At 41.5% G+C, this 19,023-nt stretch overlaps 1 protein-coding gene across 1 annotated transcript in view; it reads right to left on the bottom strand.

Moving 5' to 3' along the window:
* STK24 (serine/threonine kinase 24) overlaps positions 1–18,706 on the bottom strand; it is a 61,570-nt gene extending 42,864 nt beyond the window's left edge. The window contains exons 1-2 of the mRNA XM_075717553.1: positions 18,623–18,706; positions 2,484–2,714 (exon numbers count right to left, since the gene is read on the bottom strand). Of these exons, the coding sequence (XP_075573668.1) occupies positions 2,484–2,714; positions 18,623–18,706 (315 nt within the window). The remainder of the gene's footprint in view (positions 1–2,483; positions 2,715–18,622) is intronic.
* Between the last annotated feature and the right edge of the window lie 317 nt (positions 18,707–19,023).

The raw sequence follows: 19,023 nt of genomic DNA, 5'->3' as shown, positions 1-19,023 counted from the left end.
TAATAATTGCTGCAGTGGCTGGCAATATACCCTAAGATCCTATCATTTTCCCACTTGCTTACTTTGAAGAAGTTAATTGTGTGAGAAAACGTTAATATCTTTCTTGTAATTAGAGCTAAATTGTCCAGTCATGGAAGAAATAATGTCTATTAATCACGCAAGACATGGAAAATTAATGTGTTGAACATTCCTGGTGATGGATTATCACATTGTCAGAAATACAGTTAAAAGATGGTCAGGCCCTTAGAACAATATATGACAGTCCTGGCTTGCAAATACAACAAAGATCTGCAGCAAATAAAGCTAGATTCTTAGCCAAGAATATTAACCAATTCATTTAAACATTAACATGGTCCTTCTAAAGAGAGTGTGTGTATATATATATATACACACACACACATATACACACACGATGACCCACTATTAGTATCCAATAACAAGACCTGACCCGTACTTTAGAAAGCTAATAGAACCACAAAATGTTTCCTTTGCAAAGGTTCTGTCACCTCAGCATCACCTAATAACCACCACATATTAATTTTTAACAGCATAAAGAAATGAGTTTTTTCTCTTGAAGACCAGAAGTTTTGTAGTACCAAGTGTCTTGCAAAACAACATACATTCACAAAGAACTGAAGTAATGAATAAATATTACTTGCTGTACATTCTACTAGCTGTATAAAGAGCTGTACTTTCCTCCAAAAGTAACCAAGTCATACATAGCCACTGTTAGTGCAGTATCTTAGAAAACTGACACAAGTTAGTAAATTCACAGACTACTGTACTTGAAGTGATGTGGAAGGTACAAGTATTTTCAGAAGGTCCTCCTCACAACAATAAGCACAGATATCACTGACACTTCCGCCCAGCCAAACCCATTCAGGCTACCAAGCCCTACAGTCTTCTCTCTCTTTCAATTAGTAAAAGCAACAGTTGCCGCACTACCTTCACAAAATGTTGACGTTCAATTCAAATTTGGACACTGGATTCTCTTTTTCAGCCACATTGCTATTATACGTTTTAAAAACTATTAAGTGCCATTCCCATCAAACTTCTAACTATTTTTCTTGTATTCTATTTCACTTATCCTGTAAGATCTTACTGTTCCTCCTCTAAAATGAACAGATACGAAGCAGAGACGCAGTCCAGAAGTCCCACTTTTGCCTTTTTGCCACAGTACAGTTTGCTACCAAACCTAGACTGAGAAATTTCAAAAGAAATAATAAAAGCCATGATGAAAAATTTATCCAGTTTACTGTGCTCAATGCTGATGCTTCTGAGATCTAAACTATACATAACTTCTAAGTCCAGTACTCGTGACAAGTTATCAGGTCTGAAACCATTCACAAAGCCTCGAGTGATACTGTCCAAGCAAACTGGTTCAGAGCACAAGGAAGAAAGGAAAAACTGTCCATCCCCTCAGTAATGGTTCTCCTGGATTCAGAAAAAGTCCTTTTTTCCTTGGAAACTAACTGATAATCTCAGAAATACAGAGATAAAACAGGATCCCCCTTTCAGAACCTTCATGTCTTTGCTGATGAAATGGCATGCTTCCACAAAAGCAAAAGCAGACTGAAAATTCGTTTTGAAGTATTTTCTGCCTACTTCTAACTTCAAACCCTGTCAAGAGAACAATCTCTTATCTAGATTGTCACCTCACTGTTATAAAAGAGCGAGCTATCCAGATGGGGACAAAGTCTGACCAAAGAAATAAAGTAGTACCAAAAGCCTCCAGATACTTTCACTACCTTCTAGAGGTGATAAATCACTATTTCTATCCAATTAAAAAAAAAAAAACCCAAACCAAAAAACAATAAACCACACATACCTCTGTCTGGCACACTTAAAACTGAACCCTGAAATTAATTAATAAGGTAGGGAAAGGGAAGGAAAACAAATTCAGAAGGCAGTTAATGGAAACCCCTTCCATTAGCTTCACTTACGGCTACTGTGCTGTTTGCTAATGTGCAAATAATTAACTTTTAGATTTTAATTTTTAAATCACTCAGACCAAGACTAGGTTCATTATCCTCTGAAAAGCAACCTAAGCTTTGCCACTAATCAAACCTTGACAAAAACTTTCAAGCTTCACAAAACAGCTGATACTACACTGTTGGGTTTTTTTTTTTTTTGACAATTCAAATGCAGACTTAGGTTATATTTTCTGAATTTAAACAGTTAGAGTTACATTCTCCTAATATTAAGAGTATCTAAACATATTACTTAGAGCTTAACAAACTGATGTTATTTAAATTAATTCTGGGGTACAGAAATAGACATGCTTTAGTTTTTTTCTATTAAGTTCTGTCACATACTTCACAAAATACTGTAACTTGTTCTTTCTTTAGAATTGAAAGGACAAAAATATCTTTTTCTTCAACTGAGGTCTGACTGAAACCTTGCCAATGAAAGCAGGCATGATTGGATAACTTGAAGAAGAATTACTTATAAAATCAAATCACCATCATCTGTGAGCATCTTACCTTTAAATAGGATCCATAATATTTAGTTACATATGGACTGTCACACTGACTCAGCACTGTGATTTCTTGTTGGATGTCTTCTATTTCATCTTCTGCTTCTTCTAGGTCAATAATTTTTATAGCAACCACTTTCTGAGTCCGATTGTCAATTCCTTTAAAAACTTCACCAAAAGAGCCCTTACCAATTTTCTCCAGTTTTGTAAACAGTTCTTCTGGATCTGCCTTCATTGTCTGTTAAAAATAAGAGAAAAGTTACTCAGTATTTGTAGCAGTAAAATGAAATGTGATAATTTTTAAAGGCAACAAACACTTCAAATTCTACACATTCCTATTTATCCAGCTCCTCTTTTTCTATCTCCATAATTAACGCGTTCTTTCTATATCCCTTACATGCACACACTGCAACATTTATGCTTCCCTGTATATAAAGTACAAACTTAACACCGTCCCTGTGACAGGGTTTTATCCTATCTGGCATCAGACAGTGCTGCTACCTCAATTTCTTTTTATTTGCCAATAAACTGCCCCCAGGCACCGAGAATGAAAGATCCTTACAAAGATTTGGTTTCTGTTAAAACCGAAATAGATCAAATACCACTATCAATAAAAGCAAACTTTTTGTCTACCCTTTTCTCTTTAAATCAGTTCCATCCCAGAACACAGGGTCCTACTCTCTTGAATTTTTCAGGTATCTCACCCTCTTAAGGATTTTGTTCCCATTCTTCACTGCACAGACTACTATTTCCTTTTGTTTGATGTGGCAAGCAATCCTCTTCAAATTTCTCCTACTAAGGATTCACCTACATGAACTGCCATACTTCCTCCATATCCCTGCCCCCAAGGTTTTCTGGAGCAGGATTTCTTTTTCTTTTTCTTCTTCTCTCAGTTGAGTAAACTCATTCACTCCTAAAAAACATCCTGCTCCCAGCTATCTTGATTTGAACAGTCACATGAAAACTACAAGCACTCACCTAAATGTAAGACCTACGCGGACCACTCTGCCATATTTGTTTTTTCTCCACTGTCAAGTATTCAGTTAGTTATAGCTGCTCTAGACTTCTCACTTGCAGAGCAGAGATGGTAAGTTCCTTTGTGTACCTTTTTAATCTAACAGCAAGGAGCCTTTATAGCTAACAAAAAAAATATATAAATTACAATTAAACTGGAAAAGTCATAGGTAGAGGGAATAGTCATGAAAAGAAGAAAAATAGGATAGGATTACTTAGAATCTTTCCCTTAAGAAATAAAAAAACCACTTCAAAAGACTTGTTATTGTTCTCAAAATGATGAGGCTCATGCTAACTAAGTGAAAATACATTGTCAATATAGAAAAACGCTCATACAAGAAAAATTCAGTAAGGCCTAAGTAAGCATAAAACCACACAGTTTATACTTAGCCAAATTTTGCAGAAGCATAAAGAGGGGAATGAAATTTCTAAGTTACCCCTGACAAGCATTAAGCCAACATTTTCTCTTTATCAATTAAATTTAGCTTATACAGCATCTCGCACCTATACTTCTATTTCTGCTCTCACATCTCAAAGGTTACATAATTAACCCATGCAGCCTGGAGAGGAAGGTAGTAGAGAAGATATTTTAGTTTGTCTGGAGGTATCCAAATTTCACAGCTGAATTAGGTGTTTAGAGGACTAGGTAGCTGTGACTGACTGAGCCCAGAGATAAACCCACTCAATTCTTCAGACCGTGTGTTTGTGGAGCAGTCTGGATTCCATCATCATGCGGCACAAATTGCGAGTACACTACTACTAATACTTTAAGGGAAGCTACAAGACATCACAGTTTTCAGATAATCATTCCGGGAATAGATCACTGATGAGATCAGTCCTAAGAAAAAACACTCTTCTAAGCACACTGCAAGACTTCACCAGCCCCAAGAAGTTCCCTCTGATTTACTTTGTATTGATCCATCTTTCTATCCAGTCAGTTTCAGGAAACAAACAGAAGGACATTGGTCTTTATCACCCTTTTGCCATTAAAAAGGAACACAGCAAGAGATCCAAGTCACCTCCACCAAAAGAAAATTGTTCCTCCAATGAGACTTACATACTATCATACACTATTAAATACTACATACCTAATATGCTAATATATTCCCCACTTCGAAACCAGACCAGGGCGCTTCATGTTTTCCAGCAAGTATAGTTATCCTTTAGCTACATAGTAGGCCCTTCCAACACTTCCAGGGACATCATTTATAAGAGATCACAAAACTAGGCACCAAATTGTGCTGTAGTTGTTCTGCTCGTGCCCCACAGAATGCTCTTTTGTCAATATTCAAAACAGTCTTCTCCGAGAATTCTTCCTGAATAAAAATAACTTTAACACTTGCATCAGATATTTTCCCTCATGGAAGACTATTATCAGTCTATGGTTTCATACATACTGTGTTAGAATTTGAGATGACATGCTGTAGAGAGCTGTGCACGCCTAATCCATCCACATAAGCCTTCTAGTTCCATTCACTAGCCACAGGAATCTAAGCATTACATCATTACAAAGGCATTTGGGTAAGTCACAAACCAACCCCAGTCACAGCTGCCTAAAAAATTCCGTGTTTCACCTCCAGAGACTAAAAAGCCAGCACTACTCAAAGTCGTGGTGTACTGCAGTTGTTCATGTGGAGCAAAATTCCAAGAGTACAAGGGCTACCTGCCAGCAGCTATTTGAGATCTGTTGGCCATATACATTCACCCCCTATTGTCCCTTTTCCCCTTAACCATCCATTACCATCGTGTATTAAAGCCCATTGAAACCACAATCTCCAGAGACTTGCAGAACTCTCGCAGCTTCATTTTTACAGTGTCAAGCACATGGTATTCTGGTACTAGGCTGACAGTTTTATAAACAACTGCTGTAGAACATTTTCCCAGTCATTTTGTGTTAATAATTACAGAAAAGGAGGGAAGATAACTGTTCCTGGAAGTCCTGAGAAGCAGGGAAGAATTGTTCTTGTTTGATTTTTTTTTTGTTTACAATCAAAATTTTGTAGCAATTTTGAAAAATTAATTGGTCAATAATAGCTGGTATTAATAGAATTAGATTTGTTAATAATAAGTTCTTTTTCCAAATTCCTTGTGAAATTACTAGTTATAAAAAACCCTTTTCCTTCCCAAATCAGAATGTTTGCAAATTCATTTCTTAGTTTTAAAATTTAGAAGTTGCCATTTTTGAACTTTGTTCTGAGCAACAGGAGGAGGTGGTAGTAGTTGGGTCTCTCTTTTTATTTAAAAAAAGAAAAAAAACAAACAACACACACACACAAGTTTTCTTGCTCTGTGAGGCCTGAATTTTCTTCTCAGGAGACCAGGTGTTTGAAGCAAGAGCCCTAAACTACTGCCAACCTGTGTTTTTGGAAAACTACACATTGGTCTCTCTTTAATGACCTGCTCTATTTCAAAAATGGACAGATCAGGCCTCCAGACACATAATGAACTACTTGAATTTAAAATTCCATGAGTGGCCAATTCCCATTCATTTTTCCAAGATCACATCTGGGCAAGAATCCTTTCCAACTGTCTGTTTGCTTTTGCAAATACTTCCAACAGAGCCAAAATAAACAAATAGCTTTATAAATATTCTCTCTATATGACTGAATATAGGACATGTCTTCCATAGAGCCTGTCACTACAATTTTGCTGACTCTACTCTTCGCAAGTTTTCACTCAGCATATAGCATTTTCCTACTAATATTAAAATAAAAGGAACTGATGAAAGAGTCATCATGTAACTAAGCACACCAAACATTGCTAGAAAATGCAGAATAGAACAGCAACATCTGCTGCAAAAGGATAAAGCTAATCACCTTGTTTGATAAGGACCTAGGTCTCTACCACTAAAAGGTTTCCTTCAAAGTTGTGTCACAGAATATGTATTGTGGCAAATCAGAAACAAATTCTAGAACATTTAAATCTAATGATTACAGCATTTCTAATTTCCATAACCACTTGAATTAATTTGGGTTTTGTTTTGAATAGTTTCTCACACTTCTGAACACCAATTGCAACCATCCTGTCTCAGTCTTCAGCTTGTTTAGCCATGCAAAACAAAGTCCTTTACTTTTCACCATAAGCAGAGCCACCATTCACGCAATAATTTGGGTAACCTCTCTGTACTTGTTCCACATTGGATTCATTACTTTTGACCTTAATCAGCCAGAAAAACATACTGCACTTAAAATGAACTCTTCCCAGTACCTAACATCACTACTGCCCGCTTGTACAGAATAAAGATAGTCCGATACATTCTCAGAGCCTATTCGTTCAATTTGTCCTGATGGCTCAAACTCAGCTGTGACCAACTAAACCCACTCACCTCTTCCTAATCCTCTGCTTTCCAACTAATGAGCTCCCAGCCTACTGCAAAGGCTCTTTGTAATAATTCATACTTATGACACCTTGCAGTTTGTGCTATTTTGTTCCATAATTCAAATCCTCAAGGTCATGTAGTTCTTCAGTAATGGCCTCTCAAGTATAACAGATGCCTTTAAATTTTGTACCATCAGCAAATTTTGTCCGCGTGCACTGACTTTTTTTATGCTAAGGTCACTTTTCAGTCACCTGCTGGCAAGAACAATCCTGGAGAAACCAGCAGTATCACCCACTCTGACATCACCTCTCCAGTACTCTCCTCATAGCCAGGACTATACACATTTTAAAATGTATTTATTTTCATGACTCTCTAATTCTCATCTGCACTAACTGCTCCTATAGCTCAACAGAAAATGTTACTGAAATTCAAACTGCTTAGATCAAACTTTATCCATAGCCATTCTGACCTAAGATATAGCTTTAACTGAGTCTTTTTCTGCATCTCATTCCAGTTCTTATTTCTAACCTCCTTATATGAAGGGTTATTCATCCAGTTATTGTAGAAAAGGGTTAAAAAACTATTTTTCTCTTTAACTTAAAAGAATTACAAGCCATCTCTGTATTCAAGTTCTCAAGTTTATTTGGGCATCTGATTTTACTTGCACATCTCTAATTTCTCTATGCCTGCTCTTTTGAAACAAACAGTCATCTTGCAACATGTCCTTTTGTATACTTTCCATTTCACCAAATCAATTTCCAATTAGTCAGTCCAATCCTCATTCCCTATCAAGGCTGAGCCCAAAATACCATCATCTGAAGAGGTTCAGAGATTTCTAGCAAAAATAAAATACCACATGGTGAACTGGCTTGTGATTGTTGATGATTACTGCTGTCTGCTACCATACTTGGAGATAAAAAGAATGTGTTTTGAACCTTGTTCATGTGCATGCAGATAAGCCTGGATACACACTGTAACAGATGTTGCAGACAGTGAGCCCTAAAGTCATTAAGGATGGCAGAACTAATGAAAAAAAAAAAAAGATCCAATTTCCTACAGAAATTCATTTCAGAAGATCATAACAGAAACACTGACTACTTCATATGTATTCATCAAAAGCAACTGAGAAGTTTGGACATCCCAGGTTATGCGCGTAACCTACCACATTAAGGAACAAAACAACTTTTTATCTTCTACGAGAAAGGCATCAACTTCTTGCTCAAACTTTTGTACTACTTACACAAGTAAATCTATTTAATATAGAAGCAGGGTACACAAATGATCAGTTTTATGACAACACCAGGAGGAAGCTGCAAGTGGTAGTAGTGGGAAACTCCCTCCCTGTGAGGGACGGAGGTCCCAATCTGCTGACCTGACCTGCTGTCTAGGACAGTTTGGTGCTTTCCAGGGACTCCAATCTAGGACATTTTGGAGAGACTGCTGAGGCTTGCTCAGTGCCTGGACTATTACTCCATGCTACTCTTCCACATCAGGCACTACTGAAATAGCCTGGAGAGACCTGGGGCTTATCAAGCATAACTACATGGCCCTGGGGTAAGGGTCAAGAGCATGGGGGCCCAGGTGGTTTTCTCCTCAATCCTACTGGTGAAGGGCTTGAGGAAGAGCATACAGATCAGGGATCTGCTTGGAAGAATACCAGGGGAAACAGTCCTAGAGACAAGAGTGATCAAGGAGAGCTAGTTGATTTTCAAGGATTACCTCCTCCAAGTTCAAGAATGATCCATCTGACACGCAGGAACACAAGGAAAGGTGGCAGGAAGACCGCATGGGTGAACAAGGAACTCCTGACTAAATTCAAACATGAAGAGGAAGCATACAAGTAGAGGCAGGGTCAAGTGACCCAGGAGGAATATAGAGACATTGTCCAATGGCACAGGGATGAGGCTATGTCATGGTTTAGCCCCAGCCAGCAACTAAGCACCACACAGCCGCTTGCTCACTCCCCCTGCAGTGGGATGGGGAGAGAATCGGAAAAGTGAGAAAACTCATAGGTTGAGATAAAGACAGTTTAATAGGTAAAGCAAAAGCCGCGCACACAAGCAAAACAAAACAAGGAATTCATTCACTACTCCCCATCGGCAGGGAGGTGTTCAGCCATCTCCAGGAAAGCAGGGCTCCATTGCACGTAGCAGTTACTTGGGAAAACAAACGCCGTCACTCCAAACGTGTCCCCCCCCTTCCTTCTTCTTCCCCCAGCTTTATATGCTGAGCATGACATCATGTGGTATGGAATATCCCTTTGGTCAGTTGGGGTCAGCTGTCCCAGCTGTGTCCCCTCCCAGCTTCTTGTGCACCCCCAGCCTGCTCGCTGGTGGGGTGGGGTGAGAAGCAGAAAAGGCCTTGACTCTGTGTAAGCACTGCTCAGCAATAACGAAAACATCCCTGTGTTATCAACACTGTTTCCAGCACAAATCCAAAACAGCCCCATACTAGCTACTATCAAGAAAATGAACTCTATCCCAGCCAAAACCAGCACAGGCTAGGAAATCAGCAGCACAAAGTCCAGCTGAAGGCCAGCCACTACCCAGGGGTCGATACTGGGGCCAATACTGGTTAGCATCTTCACTCATAGCCTGGCCAATGGAACAATACACACCCTCGACAAGTTCACCAATGACAGAGAACTGGCAGGAGTGGTTGATACACTAGTTGTTTGTGCTGCCATTCAGGGGGACCTTGGCAGTCTGGAGAAATGGGTCAACAGAAACCTCATGAAATTCAACGAAGACAAATGCGAAGTCCTGCACCTGTGGAGGAGTAGCACCATACACCAGTACAGGTTGTGGACTGACTAGCTGGCAAGTGGCTTTAAAGAGAAGCCCTTAGCATCCAGACGAACATAAGCCAGCAATATGCCACTGTGGCAAAGAACAGCAACAGTATCCTGGGCTGCATTAGGAAGAGCATTGCCAGGAGGTCAAGGGAGGAGATTCTACCCCTCTACTCAGTGCTGGTGAGACCACATCTGCAGTGCTGTATCCAGTTCCAGGCTCCCCAGTACAAGACATGGTCATACTGGAGCGAGACCAGTGAAGGGCCACAAAGACGGTTAAGGATTGGAGCATCAGACATATGACGGGAGGCTGAGAGAGTGGGGATTGTTTAGCTTGGAGAAGAGAAGGCTGGAGGGGCTGGAAATCTTATTATGTGTGACTACCTGATAGAAAGGAGTAAAGAAGACAGAGCCAGACTCTTCTCAGTGGTGCCCAGTGAAAGGACAAGATGCAATGGGCATAAACTGAGATATAGGAAATTCCATTTAAACTTCAGAAGAGGGGAGGGAAAAAAAACCCCAAAGAAAAAAACCCAGCCTTTCTTACTGTAAGGGTAGTCCCAACACTGGAATAGGTTGCCCAGGCTGTTTGTGGAACCTTAGAGGTATTCAAAACTAGTCTGGATGTAATCCTGAGCAACCTGCTCTAGCTGACTCTGCTTTGAGCAGGCGGGTGGACTGATGTGTTCCAGAGGTCTCTTCCAATCTCGGCTATTCTGTGGTACACTATTTCTGTCACACCAAGAATTATTTTTACTGCTACATTTACTGCGCAAATACATTAATTTCTTTGGAAAAGAGACATCATTGCTGCACATCATTTCTTTATTTTAAATTAATTTATATAAAGACCAGAGAACAGAAATCTAGCAGACAAGTTCACGCAGGCAATTTTCTCAAGTACCCAGAGAACTGCAAGCCTGAAACAAAAAAAAAACCCAAACCCACAACCAAAAAAAAAAAATCTCCCCCAAACACCCATATAAGATGGTTTCACATCAGAAAAAACTACTTCCAGGAAGGAGAAGCCTCAAATTTTGCTACCCAGCATTTTACCTTTCTCTAGAGCTGGCAAGTTTTTACTTTCAGTAATATATACACACCATATATGAGTAACTGATACAACACGCAAGATTATTCCCTGCAGTTGGTGGGAAAACTGAAATAAAACAGAGGCAGTATGCAGAAAATAAATTGCTCAATTTTACTGCATTGTATCAAGCCCTACCTGTATTTTCAAAAAGCAGCTAACTAACCCACAACCACAAAATATATTAAAGTATTTGGATTTGTAGTCTGGGACTTCTATCTAAACAAGGGGGGAAAAAAAAAAAATTAAGAAGCCTTAAAATTTGAACCAAAGGGAGCTATCTCTAAGTTTCACCTATCGATAATAAAGTAAAATCAGCTGAACTAGGACAGGCACTTTATAATTATCCTGAACAGCAACAACTGATTTTTATTTTCTTTTTAGAAGACTAATCAGCAAAACATTTAATGAAAGGTACAAAGACTAGAATGAAAGCGTTCATCTGTATTAACTAGGTATAAAACTAAGATCCAGCTGTTTCACTGAGAATTTGCCAATGATCAAAATGAACATGTGACTGTTCTTTTCTTTTATTCTTCAAACATACACATTCCATATTTCTCATTTTCCATCTCCAATACTATAATTATTCAATTCAGACACACACTACGATAAGGAAATTGCTTTTTTCTGGGGAAAAAAATGCTAACAGTTAGAAGAATTAGCAATACCTTGACTATCATAAAAAGGAAAAACTGCCATAAATTCCGCCATGAAACTTCAGTGGGTCATAAGGGGGCAGGGCAGGGAAGAGGAAGCAAAGAATAAAGCTGTAAAACCTTGCATCTCTTTAACACTTTAGATGTCACAAACAGACAATGGTAAAAGCATATAGTATGCATCACAGTGGCTTTACTAACACTCACACTTGTCACACAGTTCAACTCCCTTGCTCTGATTTCTAACTAGATTGGAACAGATTTTAAGCATGTTTCCAGGAGGAATAAGAGTTGCCTAAAGTCAGCCTATCACAAAAGTGTTCCTCAGCCACCGTATATTCCTCTTTCCATTTACTTTCAAGGAAGATGCACTTATGTGAGATTCAGAATACAAAACATTCAGTTCTTTATCAGTAACATAGATATCCAAAGCATGCTCCCAAATTCACAGTAAACTAATATCATTTTCTGGGTGCAATGTCCCCTGCACAAATCACACTGTAACTTTATGATATCTTTCATTCAGATTTTCATTCAGAAAGCTGGTTACTGTACAAAGTTAAGAGTTTAATACCAAATTAATAGTTACCTAACCATAGCCTGCTTTTTACAAGCATTCAGAAAGAATAAGTTCCAATTAAATATGCTAAATTTCTGAATAGTTTTTCAGGCTCGGGGTTTTTGTGGGTTTTTTTTTGGGGGGGGAGGTTGGGGTTTTTTAATATAACATCACTAAAAACTTTCATAACCTGTAACTGACTTCTTCCCTTCCATCCATTATACTTTTAAAACATGAATCACTGCAATCAAAAAATCTCTCCATGCCTTAAGCACACAATGAAAGCAACATAGAAGTATCATCAGCAGACAGCATAGCAGTGAAACCCAAAATGTATTTTAGACACCAAGAGAAAGACAGCTAATGAAAAGGAGTCCCAAACAACAGTTTTAGAACAAGGTCTCTCACTTGGTTCCACCTGCTAAAAAGATCAACCAAACACAGTAAAAATCACTTTTAATTAGTGAAGCTATTGATAAAAAAAGAAAGTAGTGGCTCTGTGGAAATTCCCACCATTATGACAAATAGCTGAATAAATAATGCTAATAGAGGCATTTAGAAATTTATGCTGCATTAATACTAATTGACAAAAAGAAGAAAAATAATTAGTTTTAGGATCTACAGCAATCCCATAGTTTGAGGGGAGACTCTTCTTGTACCCATGCTATCACCTGACAAGAAAATCTAAATTCATGTCTCTTAAGAAGCCGCCTAGCAGCGCCACTAAAAATAGAATAGGGGAGTACAAGCATTCCCAAAATCTTCCTGTTTGAAGCCTCACTTTCTATACAGGTACACTGCAGAAGGCTCTTAGTTCTATACTAATGTAGAATCAACATATGGAACAGTCTGATGCTTGTGCAACCTAAATGTTTATTGCTCTCAGATCTGTTATTGTCCACCAAGAGGGAACAATTCCATGCATTCCAATGAACAAAGTATTTATTGACTTATGAAAGCAATTTCACTAAAAAAAGACTGTTTATTCAATACAACTCTTCAAAAGTCAACTACATTTATCTGATTTTGGAACTATGCATCCTGAACATATCCAGGAGTTTGGTTTCAAGATAATAGACTAAAGATTGAAACAAGCTTGGGAAAACAAACAAACTTTACTGGTATCAACTAACCTGCGAATGCCATCATCACCTTGTACTAATCATGGCTCAAGACTCTATTAGGCGTACAACCCAAATGCATCAGCTTAAGCGAGTTAGCAATTTTGTCAAAATGAAGTTGCTACATTCACAGTCGAGCTTCTCTGTACCAAAGAATTGGAATATGGAAGCTGAAGACCACCATAAAAAACAACTTTTCCCTACAGGGAAAGGGAGATCATTTTAATGATGGGTTGGCAAACCCAAGATGCAAATTTTTCTGGGACTGTTCTCATGTACCCAAAGACTGAGCTTGTAATATGCCACAGAATCATGACATCTAGCCCTGGGATATTTTAAAACAGATTAGCCATGATCGTAATGGTCCAAGGATCTTTCAAATAATTAAGTGCCATAAGTTAACTACAAACAGTAACAGTGAGGACAAACTTTCAAAAAAAAAAATCAAATTGGGGAAAATTAATCTTCTACACAGAAGCTGCAAATGGAATGCAGCAGAGGCAACATGGCCTTTCCAGTGCCTTTGATTTAGCAACCTAATGTTTTGCAATTCCCAAAAACAGAGCTCAGACATAAAGTAGTTACAACAGTTTATTGTAAAAGGAGAGTGAATTATAATAGGGAAGACAGTAATATAGCATGCAAGAACAAAGGAACAGCCATGCTCGATCAGAACAAAGAATCCTCTAGGCCAGAACACTTCTCCTACAGTAGTCAAAAGTGAACATCTCGGGAAAAGTGCACGAACAGACAAGTAAATAGCAGTATTCCCCAAAACACTCTTCCACTCTCCAGCAAATTGACAGTTCAGCTACTTTCCGAGCCAGAAATGGTGCCTTTATATTTAACAACTTTTCTTTTCTGTTCATTTGTCAAGTTGCTACTTAATTTAGTTTAACATTTCTTGAAGCAAGACAGAGTGAATGTCAATGCTTATTTACATTTTGGATGAAGAACCTGTAGCTCTTGTACTGAAAATAACAATGAAGAATGAATAAAAATAACTTGCTGCATAAACACTGTTATTGTTACCAAAAAAATGGACAGGAGGAAGATAAAGGTTTTTATCACACATAAGAGGCTTTGGCTCAAAGACAATGGAGTTTTAAAAGCACCTTAGGAATTTTACAATGCTGGTACACAGGCACACCTAAAATTACAAATAAACTTGAGAAAATTATTTTTCTGGGGAGAAAAAAAAGGGAAAAAGGGGGGGGGGGGGGTCAGGGCATTTAGGTGGTGTTGGGTTTTTTTGGTTGTTTTTTCCCTCTTTAGGAGACTGAAACAGGAAAAAGAAGGTAACAGTAATTATTTCTAATCAGTAACTCTGCAATCCATCAGTATCAGTGTTCGTTATGCCACGGAATTATACTTGAAACTCTTATTCACCCAAAACTTTTAATCACCTTTACTATGGAAGCACCTAGAATTACAACTAGAAGTCATACCTAGATCCATTCTAACTGTGGCACTGTACTGCCTGAACACAGCTAACTCCAAAAAGGCAAACCACCTGTAGGCTTTTCTCACTTCTCTCGGATCTGAAGCAGACAGAGCCATTTATCTTTCCTCAGGAGGAGTTTAAAGTATTCCTATTGTTATTACCATAATATAAGGCTCATTTTAAAGTAGATTAATAAAATCTGCTCTACACAGTTATTTCACACAGTTAGAAGTACACAGAAAAGCTAGGGTAAAAAAAATTGCTTTTCTGGTTCTCCAACTTCAGAAACAAAGAAAAATACAAGCAAACCAGATGCAGCTTAACCCTGAAACATTTTAAGTGGGGAAAGAGAAAAGAGAGACATTTAATCACTATTCATTTTAGCATTTTATTGTTAAAGATTACCTTAAAACTGGCTGCTGCCACATATCCAATAGCTCAATGTACTGCAGTACTGTGTTCTGTGGCTTCAGCCCTTAAGATTTTCTCTGCCAGCCTACATTTCCTGAGCTTTTTGGTCCAACACACTCCTAACATGCTTCAAAGTACATTACGGTTCACCAAGCACCCTTACTATAAATTTATAAACACAGTACTTTATTATTTAAAATATAGCTTCCATAAAGAAGCTATAGAAGCTTACCACAGCCTTGAAATGCAGGCCAGTCTGAAAATCAAGGTCACATACACTTATTCCGAGCCAGCCTTGCAGAAATCTCATGCATTACAGCCAAACAAGCATTTTCCTCAGGCCACTTTTATAAAGCATAAAGAAGGAAGACAACACACTCTCAGTTTAGTAATGACGCACCTTCACACCACACACTCAAACACCTATACAAAGCCCTTAAAGCAAGGTCAGCATAAACTTGGAGTCCAAGCTTATTTGCATGCATGGAAATTTAGGTCAAAACCCAACTCTGTTTTTATTCAGGTTACAACATGCCCACTTTGCAGCAGACAGCGAATCTCAGGTTTTGACAACCTTCCAGCATCATCCTACATTTCCTCCACAGTTTTTCATTCCTTTGGCTCACTCCCCACCCACTCACTTTTTATGCATCACTCCTCCACCATCGATCAGATATGTTGTTCAGAGAGAAATACATTAATCCTTCATTCCTCTGCTCTATTTACACACTACTCTGCTCATGCCAAACAGCATTAATAAAGCATTGTCCGTGCATGCGATTTTTTTGGGGGCCAAGACATTACTCTTGCTCACACTAGGATACTGACTGCTCTCTTGTGTAAGTACAGCAAAGAATGTAGGAGAAAGCTGCATAACTTGTCACTGACATTGCTTACACCATTTGTTGCAGAAGCTGGTAGGTGGGGAGGAGGGATCACACCACAGAAAAAGAAAAGATAGTCCCGTGATTTAGGCAACTTAATTATAACCCAGAGAACTAAGCTCTATTCCTCTCTCTTCTGTGTAATAAAAAGTCCCAAACCATAAGCTTTGTCATATTTAAGTAGGTAGCACACATTGCATGTACCTTACTCTTTGAACGTTTATCTGCAAGTGAAATCAAAGAGAATCCTGTACTGAAAACAGACCACTATAAAATTGCTATATACTCTGACAGAACAGAAACGGATATAGACATCTTGAACTGGGTGCAGAAAATTAGCAAGTAGCATTCACATTGCTGACAGACTTTATGCCTCTACCTATCAGCAGGTCTTTACTTTGGTGGTTTTTTGGGTTTGGTGGTTTTTGGTGTTTGGGTTTTTTTTTTTGTTTATTTTCTTTTTTTTTTTTTTTTTTTTACACTGTTAAAAGTTCACACTTGAGAAACTCTCATAATAATACAGTAAAAACTCAGGAGAAAAATAATACTCTCCTCAATAAAAAGAGATTTGAAATAAACTCCCAAATTATGTGGGCTAACAAAAACCCTGAATATCTACCCATTTAGTACAACTAACAGTATTACAAACTAAGTAACAAATTGAGTCAATAAAAAACACAGGTCCTTAGAGAGATCATGCAGTGACACATATAAGCAGTACATGCGTATTGCTGGAATAACTGTCACACTCTCACTTCCGAGCAGCTACAGATCTGACTTTTTTAATCCCAAAATATTACAGATTCTATTTCAAAGTACATACAAATAGTCATTTTGGCTCCAACATGTTTCAAAGGGATAAAAATGCAATGTTAATTTAACCCTACCCAAGGCAACAAACCCTTACGTCTCTGTCTCCGGCAGTCAGCAAACTGCTGATATTTGGAAGGTGAACTTGAACACTCGACAGCAGTACCTACAGAGCGATATATTAATCGGTTCAGAGTGAGGGCCTACGTACCCTATATGGCATCCAGTACTATGCCTGAGCATATAATTGATGCTATGCCTAAGCGTGTAACATTTTAAATCCAAATCTTCAGGTTATGCAAAGAAAAAAAGATCCATGACTTAGAATCTTGACTCATGGAAAAATGAACCAGAGTAAATCAACACTTAAACCAAATGAAGCACAAAAACTTTCAATCCAGGAGATAAATTGAGAAAAACTCTACATGCCATTTGTAAGTTTTTCTTTTGGAGGTTGGGGCAGGGAAGCATCTAATAAGATGTGGGAAACATTAAGAATAACAACACAGAGATACCAATGACCTTAATGTTTTTCTGGCAGTAGTTTGCATTTGCACTAAGAAAAACTGGGGGGGGGGGGGGGGGGGGGGGCGGGAGGAGGAAGGGAAGAAGTCAGCTCAGCGACTAGAAAACCACACTAGTTATTTTAAAAATATAGTTACAACACAGAACCAGCAAATTCCATTGTGTAACGACAGCAGCTACCAACATTTCGAGACAAACAGAGGAGCCAAACACCATCCCCAAGCCCCCACCCCAGGCAGCGCTCCCGCTGGCCAGCACCACAGAGATGGGCACTGCAGCATGCGCTGAAGGTCAACGTTTTCAGGCCCTGTTTTTACGTACGCTTCCCCAAATCACGTCAAAATAACGGGACCGAAAATCGCCCGTCGAGACACGCTTCGCGAATTAAAACACCGAGGAGAACTACTCGGGGGGGGGGGGGGGGGGGGGCACGAGACGCACCCCTCCGCCCCGCACACTTCCCGCAAAACTGAGGCCACCGGGGAAGGAGAGAGGGAGGGAGGCGGGGAAGGAGAGGGATCCACCATGCGGAGGTACCTCGTTAGGCATGACGCGAAGTGCTGACAGCACGTTTCGTTTCCACGGGTTACGAGATCCCGCTCCTTCCCCCGCAGCCCAGCCCAGCCCAGCCCAGCCGCCGGGCCCAGTCAGGGCGAAGAGGTTTCTCCCCTCGCCCGGCCCCTCCACCCCCCCGAACCCCCTCACCGACACGCACCGCACCCCTTCACACCCTTCCCCCCCCAGCCCCGCTCGCAGGGAGCGGCGGCCAGGGCCCATCCCTCGCTCCCCCGCTCCCTCCCCCGCCGCCGGGCTGCGTGTCCCCGCCTGCCCTTGGAGCTCGCCGGGGCAGGGGGAGGCGGCCGGTCCTCACCTGCATCCCCGGCAGGCCCGTCTGCACGGGGGAGTGAGCCATGGCGGCGGCGGGGGCGGGGGGGACGGGGGAAGCCGGGTCTCCTCAGGCGGCCCCAGGGGCTTAGCTCATCTCCGCACTCCCACGCACACCGAGCCGGACTCGCTTTTCCTCGCCGCTTCCCCGAGCGAGCAGCGCCTCTGCGCCGGCGGCGGGAGAGGGGCCGTCCCACGCTCGGGCTCTTCAGGCTCCGGTCACGGATGCAGCGGCGGTGGCCGCCTCCCTCCTTTTCCTCCTCTTCCCCCTCCTCCTCCTCCTCCTCCCCCGGCCGCGCGCGCAGGGCGGCCGTTGCCGGTGCGGTCGCGCGGGGCCCCGCCGGCGACACGACGACAAAACCTGCGGGGGGGGGGGGGGGGGAGGCGGGAGGAGGCAACGGCGGCGCGCGCGCGCGCCCGCCCGCCCAGCCCCGCCTTCTCCTACCCGGCCACCTGCACGCGCTGCCCCGCCCGCGCCTCGCCGTCGTCCCGTCCGTCCGTCCGTCCGTCCGTCCGTCCCCGCCCGCCATCGGCTAACGGGGCGGGGGGGAGCGGGGAGACAGAAGGGCCCCGAGCGCCGCCGCGCCGCCCGCCCGCCCGCCCGCCCGTCCGTCCGTCCGTCCGTCCGTACCGCGGGGTACGGTGACCCGCCGGCCCGGGCCTGAGCCCCCTGAGGACCTGTGGCGCTGGCGGCAGCCGGGCGTCGGGCTTGCATCGTCCTCGGGGCGGGGGGCGGCGGGCGGCGGGGCCCGCGGCCGAGCCTTGGCCTGCCTCGCCGCGTTGTTTTGTTGTCGGGTTTCGTCCTTCGCCTTTTGGGTGGAGACAGCCCCCACCCCAGGACCTGCCGCTCCTCCCCCGCGGCCCGAGTGAGGAGCGAGCTCCCGGCCGCCGGCGCGGCGGAGCAGGTGAAGCGGGGCCAGCGTCCCGGCTGGGAGGTTGCTCGCTTAAAAGGAGGGAAGCGGGCTGAGGCGATGGATCAAGATGGCAGAAAGCCGAGGCGTCTTCTGGTGTGTCCTTTTCCTGCCTCCCCTT

This window comes from Pelecanus crispus, chromosome 1 (genome assembly GCF_030463565.1).
Source record: "Pelecanus crispus isolate bPelCri1 chromosome 1, bPelCri1.pri, whole genome shotgun sequence".
Taxonomy (NCBI): Eukaryota; Metazoa; Chordata; class Aves; order Pelecaniformes; family Pelecanidae; genus Pelecanus; species Pelecanus crispus.
Note: the sequence above shows the minus strand (reverse complement) of the source record. Positions and strands in the feature narration are given on the sequence as shown.